The sequence below is a fragment of the Anomalospiza imberbis genome, chromosome 1 (genome assembly GCF_031753505.1).
Source record: "Anomalospiza imberbis isolate Cuckoo-Finch-1a 21T00152 chromosome 1, ASM3175350v1, whole genome shotgun sequence".
Lineage (NCBI taxonomy): Eukaryota > Metazoa > Chordata > Aves > Passeriformes > Viduidae > Anomalospiza > Anomalospiza imberbis.
In genome coordinates, this window is record NC_089681.1 from 23818504 (window position 1) to 23842121 (window position 23618).

Sequence of the window (23618 nt, forward strand, 5' to 3'; positions counted from 1 at the left end):
GCTTCTAAAATGTGGCACAATGCAAGATTTCAGACTGGGAAGGCAAAAAGTAAAACTAAACAGTTTTACAGAATGGTTTACCAGTAACAGCATGAAAGTAACCATCCAGATCCATGCCTAGTTAATGTGCTGTAGCAAGATTTGAGTATGCTATGGTTGCTCTTTGTGCCCCAATTCCTTCCTTCACAAAGCCACTAGAAGGCTCTAATTTAAAACACTTAATGAGCTAGCCAGACCATGCAAAGAAGCATGCAGTTTAGGACAAACTTAGGTCTGTATGGAGACACAGCACAGCATTCCCTCTTCTGAAGTGGGTTGCATCCTTGCACAACTTTCAACAAGGACATTAAATCCTCTGAAAATCAAGTTCCCATTTCTAGCCTACATTACAGGGCACACTACCTTTTCTATTCTCTTCTATTCAAGCACTTAGGAATATAGTTTCCCCTACAGCCTGTGAAGATATAAATTACATTTTATTTACAGTATTCCCTCCCACCTACGAACTCATGTATTTCTAATACATTAACATAGCATTTTGGTGATGGAAATTCAGGCTTCTCCTGCATGCCACTCCCACTGCCAGAATTTAGGGCATACCTCACAGAGAAGAACCAGAGCCAAGCTCACCTTGCGGATACTCACTAGCACAACTGTTATTTTTGACACCAAATTACGCAAAACCTGTATAACAACAAAACAAATGTACAGATATTTGTGGCCATAGATCCTACCCTACCATTTAAAGAGATGCAAACACACTTGAGTGTAGCCATGTTTTCCAAAGGAACTTGTCTGTTCCTGCAAAACTGAAGCAGAATCCACAGAGACTGATCCAGTGTTAATCCAAGAGGACTTCTCAGTAAAGATAGTGGAGATGGCTCTTGGCTTCAACAGGAAACAACATAGACAAGAAATAAATACAAATAAATAAGTTCCTTAGATATTGTCTAAACCAACACAGATATCTTCAGGATACTGACAGCTTCTACTGCCGAAGAATTATAGTGAAATTTAGTTTTAGGACTCTTCTTAAGCAAAGCTGATCTAGTGAACTGAGTACTGTGAACTGCACCCACTAAACCTAAGTACTGCCATTCTGCTGCCAAAACATCATAAGCCCAACAGCCTTCCTCTGGCTCTCCCTTGCAGCTGGGACAAGCCCCTGGAATGCAGCCAGCAGTTTGGACTACAGCTCAGATTGTCATAAAATGGGCCAGCTTGGGAGGAGAGAAAAAGAAAAAAAAAAAGGAAAGGAAAAATGAAAGGAGCAGCATTTATCCATGTGCTAACAATGCTGAAATAGATGAAAAGGACCGTGCTTCAGAACTGCATGTGTTTCAGAAAGAGGTTTTCATGATGAAACAAAAAACAGGCTTTTATGATTTTTTTATGATTTTAATGTACCTTTCTAAAATTGCATAAATGGTTTAGTCACTTCTGCTGCAGTAATTTTGTCTTACTGCCCAGAACTGAAGTCAGATCAGCCATGGAAACTACAGGTGCACCCAGCAGCTACTCTGGGGAGACCACAGCCTCAGTGCTTGGAGTCTCATGGAGAGTGTAACGTGAGCCAGTGAAGAATGGAGCTGCATTCTTACCCGTCCTTTTCCAACTTGCTTCAGAGGGGAGAATAGCTTAAGGCATCACTTTACATTCAACCTCACCTTACAGAATATTCTGGTATTTATTGCAGTTTAAAAACAACGTCAGTCTTAATATGTTTTGGGTCTTTCCATTACCAGTCAGTTCAGCACCAGCAGGAGTCACGGCTTGACAGCAGACAGTACAGTGTAACTGTGAAACAGAAGAAATTCCAAGGCATTGTAAAGCTGTTCAAGGTTCTTAAAGTAAATGTACTGATGGTGTGTTAGAACCTACTGAATAGCTCTGTAGTACTCAGGACTGTTTAATGTTTGTATATTCTATATATGCAGTTTAATCCAAAACAAGATGCACCATTAACAAACGTCCATGACATTTATTACCTAAGCAACCTGAAAGCACACAGAGGTTGAAGTATGATAGGCTGGGTCACTGCAAAAATTGGAAAATCTGGGAAACTAGGTCCTACAAAGAGATTCCAGAACCACTATTTAGGTGGAAAATAATCCAAACCAACAGTACTTTTACCTAACACCTCCGAATCATTGATTATAAACAGAATATATCTTTTGTACAGAGATACAGACTCACATAAAACACCTATTTATAGACATATACCAATACAAATTCTATTATATGTAATAGAATGTTCTCTATTTCACAGCTAGTAACCACAGTCTCAGTTTTGCGTAAAGGCATAGAAGAGTACACAGATACCAACATGAATTTCATGCTGCCAGGAAGCTCCATTCCCCTTTGAGCTAAGCAACCACAAAGCCTGGTTGCTTGAATGGCTAAACTTGGATACTTCAACATCAGCTCATTTCCCGACTTGCCTAAAACAAAGCAGACTGATAAATGCTCAAACTCAGAATCACTATAAATTAAAGAGGTAAATAAGTAATTTTTTTCAGGTTCTAAATGATCTATTTTTGGAGAAGTGCTCTGTAGGGTATTTGTACTGTCTTTAGAATTTAACTAAAAAAAAAATCATGATTTTGTATGATTACATGCTAAATTATTACAAAGTAATCTGCATTCAAAGATTCCTACTAATAATATTGTCTAAAACAACAGAGGTCTCCAAAACATGTAATCATGATCTGTAAAAATTCAAGGCAGATAATACATTAGTAGATTTTTAAAAATTAAATCAGTAAACACTTAACGTTGCATAGCACTTTATTTTCAGGTGATATGCTTGCTATAGTAAGATTTTTAAGGAGAGTCACAGAGTTCAATAATTCCATATGAAGCAGCTCACATTTTGCTGTTCATCCCCACACAAGTATGTCTCAACAGGCAGCCACAGTCAGCACAACATATGGATCCAGTCTGAGCAGGCTGCTTGTCCTCAGGAGCTGCAAGACTGTTTATGCTGCCTGTCAAGACAGACTTTTTTGCCATGCTGCACAGTCTTCCCTTGAGTTCTCAAAGGATAAAATGGTTTGTGTCCCAAACAATCCATATTTTCTGGACTTGGCTTTTATTAATTTTTTTTTTACAGAAAAAAATTTGTTACAAGAGAAAAATATTTCCTATGTAGACATTATTTTGATAAAAAACTATCCAAGACAACAAACGGGATAAAAGGAATTGTATTCCTTAGACTTGTTATTAAATAGCTGCACATAGATAAGTCTGTATGCCACATACATTGCTGCTGAACATCACTGTGAACAAGTAAAGCACCACCAGTAATTCCTCTCCATACCGAAGTAAACAAGTTTGAATCTTTGAAAGGCATTAAACCTTCTGTCCCATCAAATAAATAGGTAACCTTAAACATCACTTGAAAGGCAGAAATACATACATTTAACTGTGCTGAAACAAAAACCATTGCCAGATTAATTACACTAAAACACATTATTGAGGTACAAAACAATTCAGAAGACCTTTAGGCATCACTAACTCTGCATTTGGCACAGAGTGCAGCAACATGATGGTGTTTGTTTTTCAGCTGTACTGATGAAGTAGAAAAGATTAAGATAACACACAAGGCATGTCTTAGAATTCCCACTTTTTTCCCCTCTGAAGTTAGGTTTTAAAAAGAGTATTAAAGCATGATTATGCAGATTTATGTTGAGGTATTATTTCACAGGAAGTATTGCTTGTGTTGGAATAAAGCTCTGCTTCTCTTTCATCTCCAATCCCACAGTACTCCAGAGTCCACCTGCCCATCAATATTTACCAGACTTACAGATTCAATCACCATTAGTGATAAGAGAAGTTCCTCATTCCATCTCCAAAACACAACAGTAAAACAGACACCTGTAAATGCAAAAACATCATGTGTGCACATGCCCACACATTCACAAGCACAGCCTACACCTTCTCCTGTTGGAGTTTTGGTTGAAGGACAGGTTATATGAAGTTTTAAGAAGTATTTGTAGGGATTGTATACCTTACAATCCCTACAGCCTCATCTTGCAGCTCCTTTTTATGTGAATTGCATGGAAAAGCTGATGGAACATCACAAGGTCTGGACAGTTGAAGATGACTTAGTGAAAATAAAGTGGTAAGAACAAGACTTGGTCCCTAGCCTCTACCTTTCAGTATATAGTAATGCCACCAGAGCAAATAGCTGGACGAATTTTCAATGCCTGTGAAACCTTTTGGCCCCCTTTCCTCCACATTTGTGTATCTTTTCCTTATTCCCCAGCCCCATGGAAAATGTATTTAAGATTCTGTTGCATTAAATTGTATTTCCATTTACTTTGGAAGAAATGAAATCAATGTTTTTTTTTAAATAATATGAACAGAAGTTTATGCTCAGAAATACCTTTCCTTAGTCTCAAGCATCTCCTGTCAAATCTGAGTTCAAGTATGTGGTAATTCAGGAAGTGAAAGAGCATTTTTTTAAGATTAAGACAAAACTGTGTATGTTTATCTGTGGACTGGTCAAACTTTGATTCACAAGTCTAAGGATAACAGGTGGGTGCCTGAAAATACTATACTAATTTATTTTTTCAAGGTTTTTTTTTTTGCATTTACTAAGATCAAGTATATTAGAAAGTGGAAATGTGAAGGAGGAAATAAGCCATCAGAATAGTCACACAAATTGCTATTCAAATTCTCATTCTTCCCAGTGAACAGCTGTTATATGGCTGGAACACATCCCAGCTGCACCACTTGGGCATCCTCAGAGGCTGGCATATTAAGACACAACAGAAACTCTAGAAATCAGAGGGACAGGAATTAAAAAAAATGTCACAAAAATAAACATGAATTGAGGTTTTTGTTTGTTTAATAAAAGCTTGCAAGGCACATGTTTCAACTGAATTGCAACATCTACAGCAAAGCAGATCAAAATTTGTAAAACTTTCCTACAACCGTTTCAGGGAGTTAAACCTGTGATCTGGTTGAAAGCCAAGCCAGGGCTGTCTGCACAAGTCTGGTGCCCTATTGTTGTCCCACTAAGGGATATCACTGGAACTTACTGTTTTTCACAGAAGCTGGAGATTAGACAGTATTTTTGCTAGTTCATGGCTGGATAAGAAATTAACTCACTTTCTTTGTAAGAAATTATTCTTTCAGTCACTCGTTTTAATTATGCCTTTTTTAGAGGAACAACCACAGTGTTCTCCCAAATAAAAGGCTCCTTCTGTTACTTAAGGCTGCTGTGCCAATGGTGCTGCAATATAATTTTCTCTAATATAAAATGCAAGGTAAAAATCTTAAATGATTCTCCTAAAGCAGAATCAATTGAAGTATCAAGAATACATTCTTAAAAACTATGACAAAACTCATAACAGTAACTATGTCACAGTTCAAATAAAGTTCAACTCATTCATTTAAACATGTATAAAGGGCAACATGCTACAAGACAGTTTTGCTTAGATGTGTGGGTGGCCTCATTTGTGGTTTTCTTAATATGTGTACTCTATATGTATGTGTTCAAACTATGTTCTACATGGTAACACACAAAACATTGCAGTAAAACACAACAGGCAGCCAAGGACAGTTGAATGTTACATCTCAGCATGGCAGTCTAAGGCATGAAGCCAGAAGTTCTGTAACTTCATCTACCCAAGTACTGTTGTAACCCTGAAGTTTGCACCTGCAATGCCTTATTGCTGATATGAAGTGATATTCATGAATTACTAGCTTCAAGAGATTAAGTGACCAACACACAGACATGTAATTCCTTGACCGTGATTCAAACCCTAAATTGGAAAAGGAACTGTAAACTTACTTCCAAATATTACATCTATATCCACACATACAGAGGGGGTTCCTGCAGGCCTGCCACAGCTCAAGTTAATACACAAGCTTCTGTTGGTATACAGTAATTGAGCAGTCCGAAATAACCCAGTGCAGTAAAACATGCACTTGTGCACAAGCAAATACATGCAGCCTGCACTCCAGCAGACACACAGATACACACTATCCCCAACATGATGCCTGTATGCCCAAAAGGATATTTACTTATAACTTGTAACTCAGTTATATGGATAAATGTTTCTCTCAGGGGCAACATCCCATATATTCAGTGGATTTATCTGAACATTGGTTTCAAATAAAATACATAATTTAACATTTTGTCAAGACTCATAGGCCTAAAAATATAACTGAAAGTAAAAAACAGATTACAGATATGTTGGCTTTTACAACAATAAAGCTTTTTTCTTTTAAATCACTCCAAAAGTGATAACAAGGTTTAAAAAATCTCAGCACTACATGTCAGTGTAAAATAAGCAAGTGTATCTGCATAGAGCAGAGAAGAATCATGCACATACAACAACATGCTGCAGTTCCTAATAATTTCAGAGTTAAAATCTCCGATTTGCAGTAAGGATTGCTTTGCAGCTTCCACTTGCAGAATGCTTTGCAGATTTTTCAGCTGAGGGTTCATCCTGTTTTGCCAGATCCTTCATTAAAGACATCTGGACTCCAAAGAATCATTCCCACGTGCCTGACAGACTGGTCTCTGGGCCAGGTGTTATGTTAATTTGTAACTGCAGGTAACTCCTAAGGTGTGAGCAACTTCTTCCAAAACTTAGTCCTGGCTTTTTGTCCAGTTACATTTACATTAAGCAAAGCTACTGTTACCTTTTATTGGAGTTTCCATTCTCAACACTAGGTTTAAGCTCAGAGTTGTAATTAAAACATCATTCCTTTTCTTTCTTTTCTGAAAGTCTATCAGGCAGCAACAAACAGGATGAACAGATAATTTGTTAAGAAAAGGAGTTGTAAAGAGGAGCATATAACAAATTTTAGAGGGAATCAAAACTGCAGAGTACTTTGCCAAATTTTCAAAGATCTATGTATTTGCATAACTGATATAAAAATAGCTATGAACACCTGTACCACTATTTATTAATGGTGGTGATTATAGTGTTTTAAATGACAGTTATGGCACTAGCTTAATATAGCTATTGCATAATAAGTTGAATGAAATGAGTATCACCCATCCACCCACACCTACTCACACACACGTACCAGCACACACACAGGGGGTGAAACTGAAGTGCAGAAATCTCAGTAGCAAACCTGGCTGTCCTGCTACACTTGCCTGAAAACAAGTATGGCATACTGTGGTATACTGGCCCATTCTGGCGGCTGCTAAGAAAGACACACGCGTACACACATAAACACGTAAGTTTGGAGAAATGCTGAAGACAAGTTCTTTCCAAGCTGAAGATCTGAGCTTGTTGGCTCCTATTGCTAGGTCTAATTCCTAGCATTTCCACCAACATGTCTCTGTAGACAACAGAGACAACAATATAGAGATCAGTGCTTTAATCTATGGAAGTGTTGTTTAAGTAAAATCTTCCTTATTTGATTTATACAACCTATATAGCTACACATAAGATGTATAAATGTGTGTTTGAGAAACAGAAATGTTTACCATGGAAGACAGGAAGAATTAAAACAAAAGAAACCCCAAACTAAAAATCCAAACACTTACTTGAAAAGACTTGGGATAGTGATTGCTTTCTTGCTAAAAATTAAAAGCTATATGACTTAAACAAGCTCTTAAAATAATTTTTCTGTATTTACTGAAGTCTATGCATATCAACTCCCTAACACTAAAGTTAGAAATCTCATTTACATGAAGATTAACATGATTTATAATGGGAAAAAAATGTAAAAACATGGAAGACTGCAGCACATTGTAGAGACTGTAAAACTGATAAATGTTCCCATTTCCTTCAAGGACAGTATATGTGTCAGCTGATCTGTAGATCAAAGAATTTCAGTTTGGCAGAATAAAGTTGTCAGTACACTGCATGTGTGCACATCTATCTGCAAAAATAGACTTCCTTGCTCAAAAGGAACTTTTCCAACTGAAATTCATTCACAATCAATCCTCAGGAAGAAGCTTGCATGCTTTTTCAGGACTGGAAGGATATCACAGTGTTGATTCTATATACAAAGTAGGATCTATTCCAGTATACTCGAGTGAAATAATTCACATATGGAGAATAGTTCATTTTGATTTCATGACAAAATCGTCCATATTTTGAGTAGGCATAGTTGTCACCTTCCTCACAAACCACCTGTCAGAGAGAAAAAGACCTAATTACAGAACTGAAGATAAATGGTTACAGAATGTAATTCTGTACATTTAATTAACTTTTGTATTCTGTAAATTTCATTTATGCTAGATATTTAATTTCCACATTGTACAGTTCCAATAAACTGAAAACACATTCCCCTGTTATTTGTTTAACCACCTAAAAAAGCCTTTGTGAATTAATACCTTTGTCAAGGTAGCAGACATTAAAACCAGCGTACTTCATTCATACTATAAACAACAACAGCAGTGGTAATTATGCACTTGCCCCATTTACCCGATAGTTCCAACCTGACCTGCACAGGGCATACCAGTATGAAGGAAACTAAAATCTCAATTACCTTTCCCAGGCCAAGTAAGCTTGACATACCTAATAAAGACCAAAGACACACACACAGATCTCCCTACAAATTCCAACCAATTGACTTGGAAGCAAACTGTGCATTTTACCATCTACTGTCTGATATCCCTAAAGAAATCCTTTAATTATTCCTTTTGATGCCACAAATTTACATGGTTTTAAAAAAATGTTGTAGGAAAAACTCATGAAGAAAAATCCACCAGTGGCTTCCAAACACAAAGATAATTGCCCTGAGCTACAGTCCTTCAGCAACAGACTGCTGGAAAATATTTGTCTTTCCCTATCAGTAAACCTATGCTCTCAGCCAGTATCAGAAACAAGATATTGGACTAGGACTACAGGATGTAGCACGAGCTATAAAGTAGTACTAATCTTCCTAAACACAGCAATTCAAAACACATCTACAGACCTGTCAACACACTGTAGGTCCACTGTCTCACCTACATATGCACTAGCTTCCACTACTTTGGAGTATCTTGATAATCTTCCAATATGACTTAAACAATTTTTGTTAGCAAGCGAACTGGGAGATTTGTTTAAAGCTTCCTGCGACAATACACTTTATTAACTTTCCAGAACTATCTATGTCAGTTTTCTGAAAAAAACACCAATATACCCAAAGCAATCACTCCCCCCAAAACAACAGCAACAACAAAAACCACAACAAAAACCACAAGAAGGATTATCAAGCTTATGTGTGAGAGAGAAGCATGCAGGATGCATGGAGATGAGAGATGCAGGGGTATGAGGGCAAGCAATCCTGAAATTGTGGTTAATTGCTCCAGTGGAGATCCTAAGTATGAAGAGAAAACAGGAATTTACTCATGCAAACACAGATCTGAGAAGAAGCTGAGAAGTAATGTGCAGATTAACAATCATGGAGGTTATACAGACACACACACTTAGTTATGGCACAGTATATTGGATATATTCTGGAATAATCACAGCATGCATGATTTTAGCAGCAAGACAAGGAAAGAAATAATAGATTTCAGCAATGGTAAGGAAGTTAGTAGAAAAATGGAGACAATATCCTTCATGGATAAAATAGTTATGAAACTGAGAAGTGAAACTGACACCAGCTGTAGATTCCTGGGGAAATATAGAGTAATCCCCTAACAACATACCACTTCTATATTGCTTAGAGGTGACTCCCTCTTTCCTGTTGACCTGAGAATAAGCAATAAAACTCTAAGAGAGCTTAAGGCCACACTCTGCCTTTCTAAAACCAACATTTTTGCTGGATTTCCAGGAAGCCAATGAACAAGTGGCAGTGAGATCACCTTATAAACCCCACCTTACTCCCTACTTAAGCAGCAAGAGCAGCACTACCAACATCCAAAGAGACAGAACACGTCAATGATTGAAGCAGCATTCACGGTGAGGTTTATTCAACCAATCTTTCTAGCAGATGTGGTTTAAACTAACTGTTGGTGTGCTGACCTATCTACAAGGCTGAACTGAACACACTTGCACTCTCATCAGAACCAAACAGCCTGTACTGAACTAAATGGCAGGCTGGTCCTCATCTCAGCCAGAGTTTTAGAAGAACTGAGTTTATCCATTTTAGAATTTCTTCTTCAAAGCCAGTAAAGAATGCCTTCTGTGGCAGGACTTCACTGCTTTTGTAATAACCTATTCAGGTGTCAGTCTTGAACATTTATATATAGTTAAATGGTATTTAATGATTGTCAGAAAAACAGAACAGCTAGATACTCATGTGTTAGGATGGATTAGGGCAGTTAACAGTACTAGGTAAGATTACAAGTTTAAGAAACAGACAATCCAAAACTCAACTGATCACCTTTAAAACTTGAGTTTTGTCTACATGTCAATTATAATAGGAAAAATAAGACCAGCATTATAAGATTTATTTTCAATTTAATTATTTATGCATCCAAACATTCATTTCTTCTCACCGATACTTACATGACCATTAGCAATATCCAACAGATCTTTAACTCTACATCCTCTTACAGGTCCTACTTCATTGCAAATTGAATCTTCAATAACCAGGAAGTTGGCTTTGTAAGATGTGAGTATCTTATAAATATCCTCTGCTGACCTCTTTGAATAGATCTGATAAATCTATAAATTAAGAAAACATGTTCATGCAATGCAAAAATCTGTCATACCTTAAATACTGGGACACACATACCCCCCAACAATGACCTATCTGCAATGACAAACTATATGAACACATCAAGCTATAAAAAGTTTGGTTCTGAAATCTCCAAAACAGTGAGGCAATGGCCAGCTGAATGCGAAGTATTTATCTCTGATGGCAAGTTCTCATCTTACATACTTCAAGTGGCCCAAAAAGTCTTCAGAAATAATATTTTGATATTTGTTTCTGTGCAGAGTGAAGCACTGATAATCTACTCGATAATCCCTTCCATGTCCACTGGACTCCTATGTCCTCCTCCTTTCTAATACATTCGATTTTTTTGCATTCCATTTGGGTGAAGAGGAAGACAGTTCCTGTGAGATGCCACATTTATGGAATTGGATACTCACATTCTCATTTCTTTTCAGAAGATCATCATCATTATACAAAGGCAAGCTCGACACCATCCATCCTGTACAGAGCTTAATCACACCCATGAGCTGTGGGCTGCCTGCAAACACAGCAGCCACAGGAGCCTGGCGTCTGCAAAAGCAACACCAACATGCACTCTGAGTACTGGATGCACTCATCAAAACAACTTTATATACTGTGGGATCGGTTAGGATGCTGCAGAATGAACTGGAATAGGTGAAGGTATCACTGGGGGTCTCATTACAATTGGTGATGGTGTTGCTGTGGCAGTACTTTCCTTGCCAGGGAAAGCGCAGACCTGCAGCAATACAGAGTTTGAAAGGAGAGGTTCCTGCTGCGGCAAGGGCTGATGGTTGTTCTCCCCTCCTTGCAATCCACCAAGCACCATTCAGAGTGGTCCTGGAATGGATCCAAGTTCTGCTTTTCTGAGTGGTTGCCAACTTGTGACAAAACAAGCATGGGTGAGAGGGTAGGTAGAAGGAGAAACAACATGATGTTATCTTGTGAGGGAACGATTTGTGATTGTTGTAACTTGATCTCTATCATGTATTTCATACGTAATCTCTGATTATGTATTTCATCATCTATGAAAAAATAATGTCAGCATACATAATACATAATGTCTACAGTAATCATGTTTCTGGATTTGGTATAATTTTTTGACTACTTGTATTTCTGTATTCGTGAAAGAAAACAGTCATTGTCACACTTTATTAGACTGACAACTTCTGCAGAGAAAATTCAAATTAAATTCGTATTATCTGAGAGAAGACTTTGAGAAAATATACTGCAATTATGACATTGAATTAAAATTTAAATGTGAATAGCTAAGTATATCCATAAGAAAAAAAAATCTTTTCTTTAAAAATAAGAACAGCTGCTACAGATAAGGGTAGTCAAATTGCTCGTAGCTGAGTGAATCTCAATATAATTCACCATGATTAATTACGTACTTGAAGTATATGCAGACTAACATAAAAGCCATTAGGTACTTGGCATTATTCCACTTGCTGCCTTGAAGGGCTACAGCAGTGACAAGCAACATACACTACTACAACAACAAGAAGAAATTGGCTGGAACACTAATTACCAGCCTTGTCTTTTGTGAAGACAAACAGGTTGACATTAAAGACTACATAAATACAGAAAGCAATATTCTAAAAAATACAGTTAAAGCCAAGTTATCTGAACACAAGGGATCTAATTTTCAGAAAAGCGCAGTTCCTAATGACAGAGTTTGAAGTTAAATTGAATGAGACAGAATGCAATTCTGAAACTTTTGGCGGTAATAAAACTAAATCTGTGAAAATAACTCGACTTGGTATTAGCTGTGTATATGTTCAGTATGAGCTGTATAACATAGCTCCATACTTGCTGTGGTCAAAGGGCAAGTCTGGTAACACATACTCCTCTCCATGTATCCTGACAAAAGTCTCTAGATCCTCACATTCATTTCATTTTATTGGCTCAGGCACATAACATTTCAGGGTGTTTGTCCACCTCTGGCACTACAATCAATATCAATCCTGTAATCTAATGAAATGTCAGCATGCAAAGAAGCAAGATGAGCAAGATCAGCAAGATCCTGCTGAGCTCTTCACCTTTATTTGGAAACTAGGTCTGCAATGACATTAAACATGTCTTGCCTGTGTGTTTCAGGATCTTCTTTTGTAATCCATGATAAACTCCTGTTTCTTTTCATGGGAAAAATATCAAGCTTAAAATATAAAACTTCTTCCCCCATGCATCACTGAATGACAAGGTAAAACCCAGCTTGATAGAGGTAGCTCCACAAACTGCCAAGATAAAAATACCCTTACAAAAAGCAGTAAAATAGAAATGTTGGACTTCATGCTTACTTTATCCATGTCATAAGTTCTACTGTATCAGGATCATAGAATTCTTGCAGTTCTGTAAGCTCTGTCATTATTCTAGGAAAAAACTGATGGAAATGTTTTTGGTTACTTACAGTTTAAAAATTATCTATAGAGCATCTCATTACATTAAGGCCTTATGTGACACAACAGAAATGGGTTTCAATAGTTTCCCACCCTGCCTGGTACCTTTGTGTGAATATTTTACAAAACTCAGATTACATATACTTACCGGGCAGCAGGAGACCCTCTCCAAATAAGTATGTTAAACAGAAGTTCTCATCTCTCTCTATTTCAGTAGAATACTTATAATTAAAAATAAATAAACAAATAGCAGCAACAACATTCATCAAGTGGCCTTAAATGCATCAAAACGATAGTTCAGGTGGTCATATGCAAATGTCTATAAATAAGGGCACTGAATCAAGAAGATTATAAATCTTTCATGATAAACCTGCTTGAGCAGGAAGGATTGGACTGTTGTGACTTAATGGAAAGGTGTTATGCAAGCAAGACAGGAGAGAAGAAATTTCCTAGAAGAGCCCTGGTAATGTGCCCAGACTTGCTTCTGACTTCAATCACTGTAGTGAAGAAGAGCACATTGCATTGTGTGAAGTGGGACATCTCAGTTTATGCTCTTGAAAAACATTTTGGGAAAAGGAGAGATTCTGTGAGATAGAATGCCACCACTTTCAAACCAGGCCAGATTGCAACCCTGCATCATGGCTTCCCTACCCTGTCAGATTTGAGGTCCTTCTTTATTAAGATTGGAGATTGTTTAAGTCCTTGAGCCATTTGGTGCATTTATCTGAAAAAGCCATGGCTGGCCAACCTTGAGGGGCTGGAACAGGTACGGGTACATGCTGTTGCAAATGCCAAGTCAAAATTACTGGATGTCAGCTATTTTGGAAAATAATGAAGTTTACAGGTTCTGCCAGATTAAAGAGACAGCTTACTTTGGGATAGCCACAGTGAACAGACAGAAGTGGGAGCCTGCTTTTAACTGAGGACTTTCCACCTCCATTACCTGGACAACTCAGCTGTCAAGTGGCAGCAGTCTACAAGTAGCATAAGAGCAGCTGCCATAGGTTTGTGTCAGGGACAAACAGCACTGCTGTCACACATACACTTGAACCACTCCCAGAACAGAGGGATGGAAAGAGGAACTGCTACTGCCACCCCAAGGAGAACCTGCTTCTCTCATCAATCACAGCACCTGGAAAAACCTAGTTAGAGGAGGGATTATGCCAGACACAGTCAGAAGGCAGCCAAGCAAAAAGATGCTGCGCTATACACTCAGCCTTTTATAGCCATGGTAACAGATTAGGAGACTCAAGGCATTTTTGCTGCTCTGTTACTTCTAATCAACATTCTCAACCTCAAGGATGAGTTATGAATCTGAAGAGCAAACTGTTCATCACTGCTTAAAAGCAGAAGCTGGATCAGCAGTGGATGAAGCCCTCTAGAGTCCAAAACCCCACAGTGCTTTCATTAAAATAATCTGGAAAGGAATTACTTGTTTAACTGAACTAGTTTCCTCTATTGTAATAGATTTCATAACTCTTTTGAGCAACTCTAGCTTTTTTTACAGACAGTATCTATTGCTCCATCAAAAACATGTAAAAAGTCAGGCTACAAGAGAAAATTTGGTTGCAATGTTAAGATAGATGTTACAAAATCTGTTAACTGTTGGGCAAGACCAGCTTCTATATATGAATTCTCAGACTATCCAAACTATTTTAAAGCTGTGCCATTTTAGCAGAGGATTACACTTTATGAGACTTTTCACATATTTTTTGCACTCACAGGAGCTTAAAAAATAATTTCCAAATACTCTACCCCCAGTCTGTCTGTGACTTGCAATAAAGAACTAAGTATACATTTTAAACATGGAAACAGCTGTGGCTTTTCTTCCCTGTATTGTAGTAGGTACACACCTCAACACAATGGTCTGCACAAAGAATTTAACTCCATTATAATTTGATGGGAGCTTTTCAAACAGTTTATTTGCATATAGCCTCCTGTAGTTTTACTTCTTCTAACTTTACTCCTTTTCACTAAAACTAAGATTGAGGCAACAGAGTTTACAATATCCTGAGTTTTCATTTGGCAGTATTTTCTTTGTTGAGTCAGTTTATACATCCCAAGCTTAACAGCTGAATATAATAAAATCTTCATTTAAATTTAATTACAATAAGTGATAGTTAAAAAATTAAATTGTCAAATACCTTATAATGAAAAAAGTGAAGTTTTTTCTTAAAAAATGAAACATATTTTCAATGGATGACAGCTTCAATTTCATCACATGTACTTAATTTCACTGAGTACATTTCATTATATTTGCTCATCATTTTGACTCATATTGTGCCTGCATACAAAGAAAACTCCACAAAGGTACTTTTCTTACCTCTTTCCACAAGCTGAATCCAATTATAGTGGGAACTGCCATACTCAGAATAAGAGCCTGAAAAGTACATGTTAGAGAAAATGGATTATGCACCATTCTCCAGCACTGAGGTGTCTGTTGATTCTGCTCATACAGTGAGCAATATTTATGTCTGAAACCTTAGAGTGACAGTAGGTGAAACCTTGTGGTTTTCCACCAGGCAAAAAAACGTTCCTCAAACAAGAATTTGCCTAACGTAGCACAGAAGGCTTTATTTGACTCACTAAAACCTTACCATCAATTTTTGGGACAGTTAATTACTACTCAAGTAACAATGATTCCATGTGCATATGACGCAGGGAACAGTAGAAGGTAAACACCTCACATTCAAATGCTGTGAGAAAGGAAAAAACCCAAGCATTTCAAACCTCTGATCTTGTTCAGATTAGCATTATTGATATGCAAGACTCAGAAACCCATCTCTCAGCATACCATCATTCTAGCTAATACAATTTTTGCTTTGCAAGAAGGAGAAAATAGCTTCTATGGTACAGAAAACATATACACAAGGCATTCCTTTACTATTAAGCTACTAACACATCTACTCTGTTAATAGTAAAAAAGCAGGTCTACATTACAGAAAACACGAAGTATATAAAAGGATGTGCTTACCATGTACCTGAACATATTGTTACTCCTTGACTAAAAGAACACAGTCAATGCTTCTGATATAGCAGTGTATGGTATTTTCACAGGAGACATAATAAACCTCTAAGTATAAAATATTTATTCCTATAAGCCTCTTGAATTTAGGGTAAGCAATATTCTATCCCTATTTTATTAATAAAACCAATGCACAAAGCTGCTAAAAATCACACAAAGCAAGTCTTGTCATATGGAGAATAAAGCTAGGGCTGGAAGCAGGGGAGTTATTTGCTCTGTACCACAAGCTTATCTTCAGTCACAACACTGCTCTATAATGGCCATATATGAACAAATCTTATACAAAGTAATTTGACTTACCATTTCTTATGAAGCAGTTTTACTCTTAGCAGTTAAATTCACCTTACTACACCATTTTATGACCCATTTCTTAGTGAAACAAAGCTTATGCCTTCCCCGTGCACCAGTACTTTTTCTCCTGCATTCTTCCTAAAAAGTGCAAGACCTTCTTTACCAATTCCAACTAGATATGAGAGAGAGACAGAGGTCTCAAATATTTGTTAAAAGAAACTGAGAAGAGTGAAAGGGAGATGAAGACAGCTCTGCTTTGTATGAGAAAAGGTTGTAGTGTGAACACAAGTTTATCACCAGGTACCAGAGAAAAAGTGATACTAAGAACAAAAGACAGAAAAAGCAGACCATATGCAATCCACTGCTCACAGAACAACCTGTTGTTTTCATGGGCTATTTAATGGGTCTTAGGTACTTGTTGGTTGCAAAGCTATTTGCTTGCTAGCTGTATTTTCCAAGACTTTGGCAACAGCAACTCACCAGCAGAATCGGGTGCACAGCTTTCAGTCGAAGCCACTTGAAAAGCGTCATCCAAAGTTCAGGAGAACACACACCAAATGCAGCAAGCATACAAACATAAGGTGTCCATAGATATTTCATTCTGAAAAACACTGCAATAACTTAGTTGGGACCCTGTGTATGCCTCTGTACTCGAACTACTATAAAGACATTCAGATTTATTTCTTATGTCAAACACAGTCTGGATGTTCAAACAATCTGAGGTTAACTTTGATGGTACTGGAGGGTAAACCAAGGAAATCTCTAGCAGAAGAGCTGGCACTTCATTATCTGCTGTGAGATGGAGGAGCAAGATCCAAGGTAAAAGATGACAAATCCTTCACAGAGTTCAGGGGAGGATGAAAGAAAAACAAAGAGAATAGTAAAGTCACTTGGCTGGTTTTCCAGCCAAGAAGGGATAAAAAGCAGCTATTTGGCAAAGCTGTACAGATAATGTACTATAAGGGACTTCCTGAAGAAAGGAAAAGAAAATATTTAATTAACTCTTAAGGGTAGACTAGTCAACTTAGAAAACCTACAGGATAGCACAACAGTCTGCTTTAAGCAATATTTGTGAATATTTAGATTTTAGGATGAGAAGCCTAATAAAAACACAAGCCTGACATCTTCAAGCTGATTAAGCTGAGAAACAAGATTAGAACAGTAACATCTTCCAAACATCAGCTTCTCTAGCTTTAAGGACTAACACAATACTTTTGAAATTAGTTCTGCTAACTGCTTTAACGTGTCAAGCAAAGGTACGCTTTGTGGTAGCCTACACACAAGAAGATGGATGAGGAATCTTCCATGTCCCAATAATCCAGCACTATTCTGTTCATCTAAACACTACCCAAGTTCTTGCTAAAAATAATTACAGCACAGTTCTACACTTAGATACCACAAAGAAAGTGATTAAAATGTGATTCAATTAATGTCTTGGATCTCGCTGCATTAAAGTTTGGAACACATGTTAAAGAGACCAAGCACAAGTTTTCATATAACCATATCCAATTTATAATTAAAATTATCTTTGACTACCCCTAAATAGTACCACTATATGCCAAAATTATTTCTGAAAAAGGGTGATTTCAAAGGGTTAAACAGCACATCATGTCCAGTAGAGAACTCTGTTGCTTTCAAAAGAGATACATCAAAATCAGACTTACCCTTCCAAACACATCGCTAGACAACCAAGCAAAATTGTGTGAATTACATGATAAACTATTTCTGGCCTCTCTCCAATTCGACCATCCTCAAGTTTAACTGTCTCTTTCAGTGGTTCACCACTGCAGTTGGAGAAAATGAGACATCACTTAATTCAGATATTATCCCAGGAAAAGGTGCCAATGAAAATACTTTTAAGTCAGCAGTGCACTGAGATCATTCCATATCATAGCATATAATATTGTTGCACTGTTTACTTGCTTTTTTTACTTGATCAATGACCTATCAGTACCCACTGTCCCTTGTTTTAGATTGCAACCTGTCTGGAGCAATGGCTGTCAATTAATACAATGGGATCACTGCTTATGACCACAAATCTTACTTTAAGATAATTCAGCACCAAGAGAAAGTCTAATTTAAGAGCATGCACACTCTACAAACATTTAGACAAATCATGCTGAATATGCATTTTAAGTTCCTTCATACCATTAGCTTGGTAAAGAATTATGGAATCTGTAGGATGATAATTGTGTATGGAATGTGTGTATAACAAAGGAAACAAAAGTAGCTTTTAGTCACATTATTATAAATAAAAATCATAGCCAAAATCTTGCAATGAAAGGTTTTCTACTAACAAGATAGCAAGGCACAGAATAGATAACAATTCCTTCTACCATGATACGATTTCTGTTTACATTTTTATAACCTTCCTCATGAAAATTAGAAAAAATATTTTGAGATTATTAACTGATTCAAAAATTTAAAAAAATAAGACAGAGGAAAAGGTTTATTTTAAACTTTTCTTTAAAAAGGTGCTGGGCATAGTGTAGTCACTGCTCATTTATAGTAATAAATACTTATTTCAACCATTAGCAAACAATAAGAAGTTTGCTCCATTGTTCAGAATATCCTATCACATATCCAACCTGACATTTTCATTTATAGCAGTATAATCTTTGTTTGTTAGAAGCCTTCATCCTTAAAATAAACCTATTGATTTTTGCTGCAGACAAGTGAGAAATTTGTTCCAGTATCTGAGAAGTTACACCATTCATCTTCTACCAGGAAGAGATAATTTCCTGACCACTGAGTTTCCAAGACAAGTTTTGCTGGGATCTACAGTGTTGGTATTCTTAGTCTTTTTACAAAGACAGTTCCACTACCCCTTCTCTCAGGGGAACTGTGAATTACTGTGAAACTAAAACTAATTGAGTAACTTTTACTTCAGTCCTTTTCCAAGCAGCAAAGGCTAGTGGACTTTATCATAGTAAACAAGTGTTTTAAAATACCAACAGTGAAGCATTAGAAATCCAAAGCCCTCTCAGCTCCACCCATCTCATCTTTCTCAACATGCAAACTTGGGAAAAAAACCAAAAACCCCAAATCCAAAACAGAAAAACAAATTCTAGTGACAATTAGATAACTTTGCTGTTGGAAGAAGAATTACAGATAAAACATCTGTCTCTGTCAGTGAGAAGAGACAAACACACGAGCAGACATTAGCCAGACCTCAGCAGGAGTTGCACTTGCAAGGAAACACCAATGACAACTCCCTGTCCTGACAGGAGGGATGCTCAAGAACCTCCTCACTAAAGGACTTTTCTTTAGGAGGCTCTGGTGGGCCTTCCCACTGGTGCTCACACCCTGACAAGTTCAACGGCAAAAGAAACTTTGGAGCAACAAACATGACGACCATTCCCTGAGGCATCCAGGAGCCTCTTATTTTTAATTTATTTTTCACATAAACAAGTTACTTACCAAATTCTCCTAAAAATGACCTGAGTTACAGAAAAAAGGCAGATAATTAATACTAAAATATAAAAAGGCAACAGTGATGACTGTGTTAGTCGCAAAAAAAAGTCTTGGGAGGGTGCCTGAAGAGATTCTTGACAAAGGAGCCAATTCATTGTAAAATTCCTAGTAAGGCAAAAACATTCCATTAAAAACAATGACAATATCCCATAAATTAGGAAAAAAAACAACAATCCAGCACAAAACAATTACAGTTTAAGCTGTTCATGTCATAGGAAAGTACTTGAAATTCATCTTTGAAGTTATCTTTTCATCATTTGAAACTGCTTTGCAAATACTCTTTAGGGTAACTGTCAAAAGTCTATCTTCCCAAAAATATCTGTGAACTAAAGAGACCATCCTTTACATCACAAAGGCCAACCTCCTACGTAACTCCATTATGGGGCCCAAAAGAATCTTGTGTCACGGTGGATTAAGATTTTAGAGATACTGATTTAAGAATGTATGCTTGTCCTCATTCCAAACAAGGAGATGAAGAAGGGAAAGTGGTAATCTGAGATCACATAGAAACCTGAGACACTGCCAGAAATAAAATCCTTAATGTTGAAATTCTAGTTGTGTAGCAGAAGCCACTTTTTCATTCTTCTTTCTCAGTTAGCAAGCAGGTAGATAATACACTGTGCCCAGAAGCACTGTCAGGGTGTATTCTCAGCTGGAACTGGTGCAGCGTGTGATGCTGTGAATGCATTCTTTTCTTACTTTGTTTTGCTTTCCTCCCCCTTTTCATTTTCTCCCAAGGGAAGACTAGAGGACAGAACCACTTGCAATTAGACAGAATCAGTTTAAAGACTAACAGCACGGCATGTCCCAACTGGCCTCAAAAGACAGATCTTGAAGCTCTTGTGCTGCAAATCATAATTCCAATACATAGTTACACAGTGTTCCAGGCTTAAAGGCACCCAATTTGTCTCAATCTCTGGTTTCATTGCAGTCTGACAGCCTTAAAAGTGATATTTAGCAAGGCCCAAGGGGAAAAAAAAAGGGAAATCCATTAATACCTGGGAGCTGAATAAACTGCAATCCTGACCAGGAGTCCTTTGTTTTCTTGCAAAACACTTAAGAATGTGTATGTGTGTGTGATAGCGCATTGTAGTCTCAACATGACTACATCTTTTCCTCCAAAAGTTCCCCAACAGTTTCAGTTGGGTGTGATGTCATTTTCCACTTCTTCTCCTGAAAGGCTGTGAAGTAGTTTTTTGTAATAGAGATGCAGTTCTTCAGAGAGAGTTCCAATTCCTGTACAGAATTGCAAGTCTTGGCTTGGGTCCAGGAGTGTGTCAGTCCTTACTAACACTCCTTTGGAAGTTCTCCAGAAAATCTGTTGCCATGACATCTTCCTGCAGTCCAACATCCAACTCTTTTACAGATACTGTTTTTTCTTAGAATCACAATTCCCTCTGACTTTGAAGAAGTCCCTTGTCCTAATTTCTTCCAAAACATACAGGAAGTATTAGGGGTACCCACAACCCAAGCCTCTTTTGCAATAGTATCAATAGTTCATGACTCTTTCCAGAGTGTTTTTTCCAGGCTACATAAAGATTATACTGCCACCTTTACCCTATTATCTTTGCTTTCAAGTCTTATTAGAACCACTAGACAGGATACAAAAGTTTTCACTCTTCAACGTCACAAGAGAACAAAAATCCATTAAATGCCTTCACCTGAAGGCATGAAAAATACTGAAGTGCCCCAGAAACCTCAAGACCCTAAGTAAATTCTGTATGTGCATATTTTTTTACTTCAATCTTAAAACCAGACAATAAATAACTAAACTATTTCCCTAGCTCCTCTATAAAACTCTCATAAGTCCCTGAAATGTTACACTTCTCAGAGCAGTTTCAAAAGTCTGGATATCTTGGGAGGTGTAAAGAGTTTAAATAAACTTACTTAGTTGTGTTTAAGCCAAGTTTTACTTCAATGAACTTCAGCAAATGCTCATTTTCTCTATGAGGGATGAACATCTGAAAATTAATTTAGCAGAGAAAAATCACACAAAATGCTGGAAGCAGTTTTCACATAGGCATTCAGATTACAAAACGTCAGGTAACAATCAACTATTCAAGATTTAGTTAAAACCAACAAAATGGATTAAGTGTGCTAATTAAGGTACTGGTATAGCATTGTAAATCTTCACTTCAATAAATCTACATTCAGGGATTTCTTGAGAATATTATTGCCTTCATTCCACTCCCATACCACACCAGGAGGGCAAGTGAAAAGCTGCCAGTAAGTTGTCAAAAGACTACTGAGCAGTAAAAAGGATCATGAAAAACAGACCCAGACTTGCTCCCAAGCAAGCCTAAGAGTGTTGCGCTTGGCTCCACTAGAAAATAGGACTGCAGCTGAGCAGAAGTCATGAGCATTTGTAATCTTCACACAGACTGTCTGAGCTGCCTAAAGTTCTGTAACTTACTCATGACTGTAATTTAACTCGTATTTTTCAAGGTTAGATTTTATTTTCCTGGAGATACAGCAAGGCTACTCATTGTGAATGGCACAGGAAAATAATTACATGTGAGCATTCTCTGAAGCCTTCTAGGGTTCGGTAGTTTTGTTACTTCTAAGTTAGTACTGTTAATTAAGACAACCATGGTGAGTTGGAGACATAGAAGAAAAGCACAAATAATATGTGTAAACAGCCAGCAAGAGGGAATTGCTGATCGAAATACAAGACCAGGCTAAAATCCCACTGTGTAATCTCAACTCCTAACTGACCCCTACACAAAGGGAAAGCCTCTGTTCCCATGTTCTACTTGAAATATAATTGAAAATTAATATCTACCCTAAGACCACTCAAACCTGCTCCTGGCTATTGTGTCACCGTGCACAAGAATAATGTTTTAATATTCAGACTAGTCTGGAGAGGCCATTCAAGTCATAACAAACCCCATATTTATAACATAGATAAAATGTCTTTTAAAAAGTATTTCCATACTGTTCCAACCTAGAAGACCAAAACCCCAACAAGACCAAGCTGTTTGAGTTGCTACACAATGACTCAATTTTTAGTACTCATACTAACCATGAATTAAGCTATGAACTGTCACATCAATAAGATAAGCAACATTTCAAAAGATTTTTTCAAGATATATATGTAACTTTCCATTTAGATTCTGAAATTAAAATCACTTTTTCAGAGGAATCTTACCTTTAATAAGAAGTTTAGTGTCACTGCTACTGTAAGTACCAAATAAATATACATTATTTTCAGCAATCTTGACACAAATGTGCTTTTTTTCATATTCATCTGCAAAAATATTTAAAGAATGCTGTATCATTCTGGAGTTCACTTTAAATTTTAAAAATACTCTCAGGGTTAGAAGAAAGTCTACTTACCTGAAGGGATTTGGAGAGCATTAAAGCTACCACAAGACTCAGTAATGGTGATACTAGTAAGGCTGAATTTTCAAACTGCAGAAGGTACCCCACAATGACAGAGAACAGGTAGATTCTGTATACCTCATGCACCTGTTGAAGAAAAAAAAATTAATAAAATAAAACTACAGTGGATATAAATCCTAGTTTTTAGACCAGCAGATAGCTCACTTCCTCTGTTAATCAGGGGATTAATGGCTCTTAATCCTTCAACTCATGAATCTAGCAGGGTACCATTTGGCTCTGGAAAGCATGGCACATGAAAATGATCCTGGTCAGCCTCAGTAAAGGACAATTACTACACAAGAATTCTGTAAAAATGCCAGAAACAGGAGTATTCTACCAGGTCTCCCCATTCAGTAACACCCCCCTGTGATGCAGCATAAAGCAGCAACTACAAAGCACCAGTAAAAACACACAATTTGTGACAGAGCTCACCTGTAAACAGGTGCTTTCCTTGCCCTCAAAAT

General features: G+C 37.2%; 1 protein-coding gene across 1 annotated transcript in view; it reads right to left on the reverse strand.

Moving 5' to 3' along the window:
• Nucleotides 1–3072: 3072 nt before the first annotated feature.
• DPY19L4 (dpy-19 like 4) overlaps nt 3073–23618 on the reverse strand; it is a 32462-nt gene continuing 11916 nt past the window's right edge. The window contains exons 9-19 of the mRNA XM_068184693.1: nt 23110–23241; nt 22922–23020; nt 21661–21734; nt 19720–19878; nt 17964–18083; nt 16780–16900; nt 15307–15363; nt 12885–12967; nt 11004–11136; nt 10416–10574; nt 3073–8108 (exon numbers count right to left, since the gene is read on the reverse strand). Of these exons, the coding sequence (XP_068040794.1) occupies nt 7944–8108; nt 10416–10574; nt 11004–11136; nt 12885–12967; nt 15307–15363; nt 16780–16900; nt 17964–18083; nt 19720–19878; nt 21661–21734; nt 22922–23020; nt 23110–23241 (1302 nt within the window). The 3' untranslated portion in view covers nt 3073–7943. The remainder of the gene's footprint in view (nt 8109–10415; nt 10575–11003; nt 11137–12884; nt 12968–15306; nt 15364–16779; nt 16901–17963; nt 18084–19719; nt 19879–21660; nt 21735–22921; nt 23021–23109; nt 23242–23618) is intronic.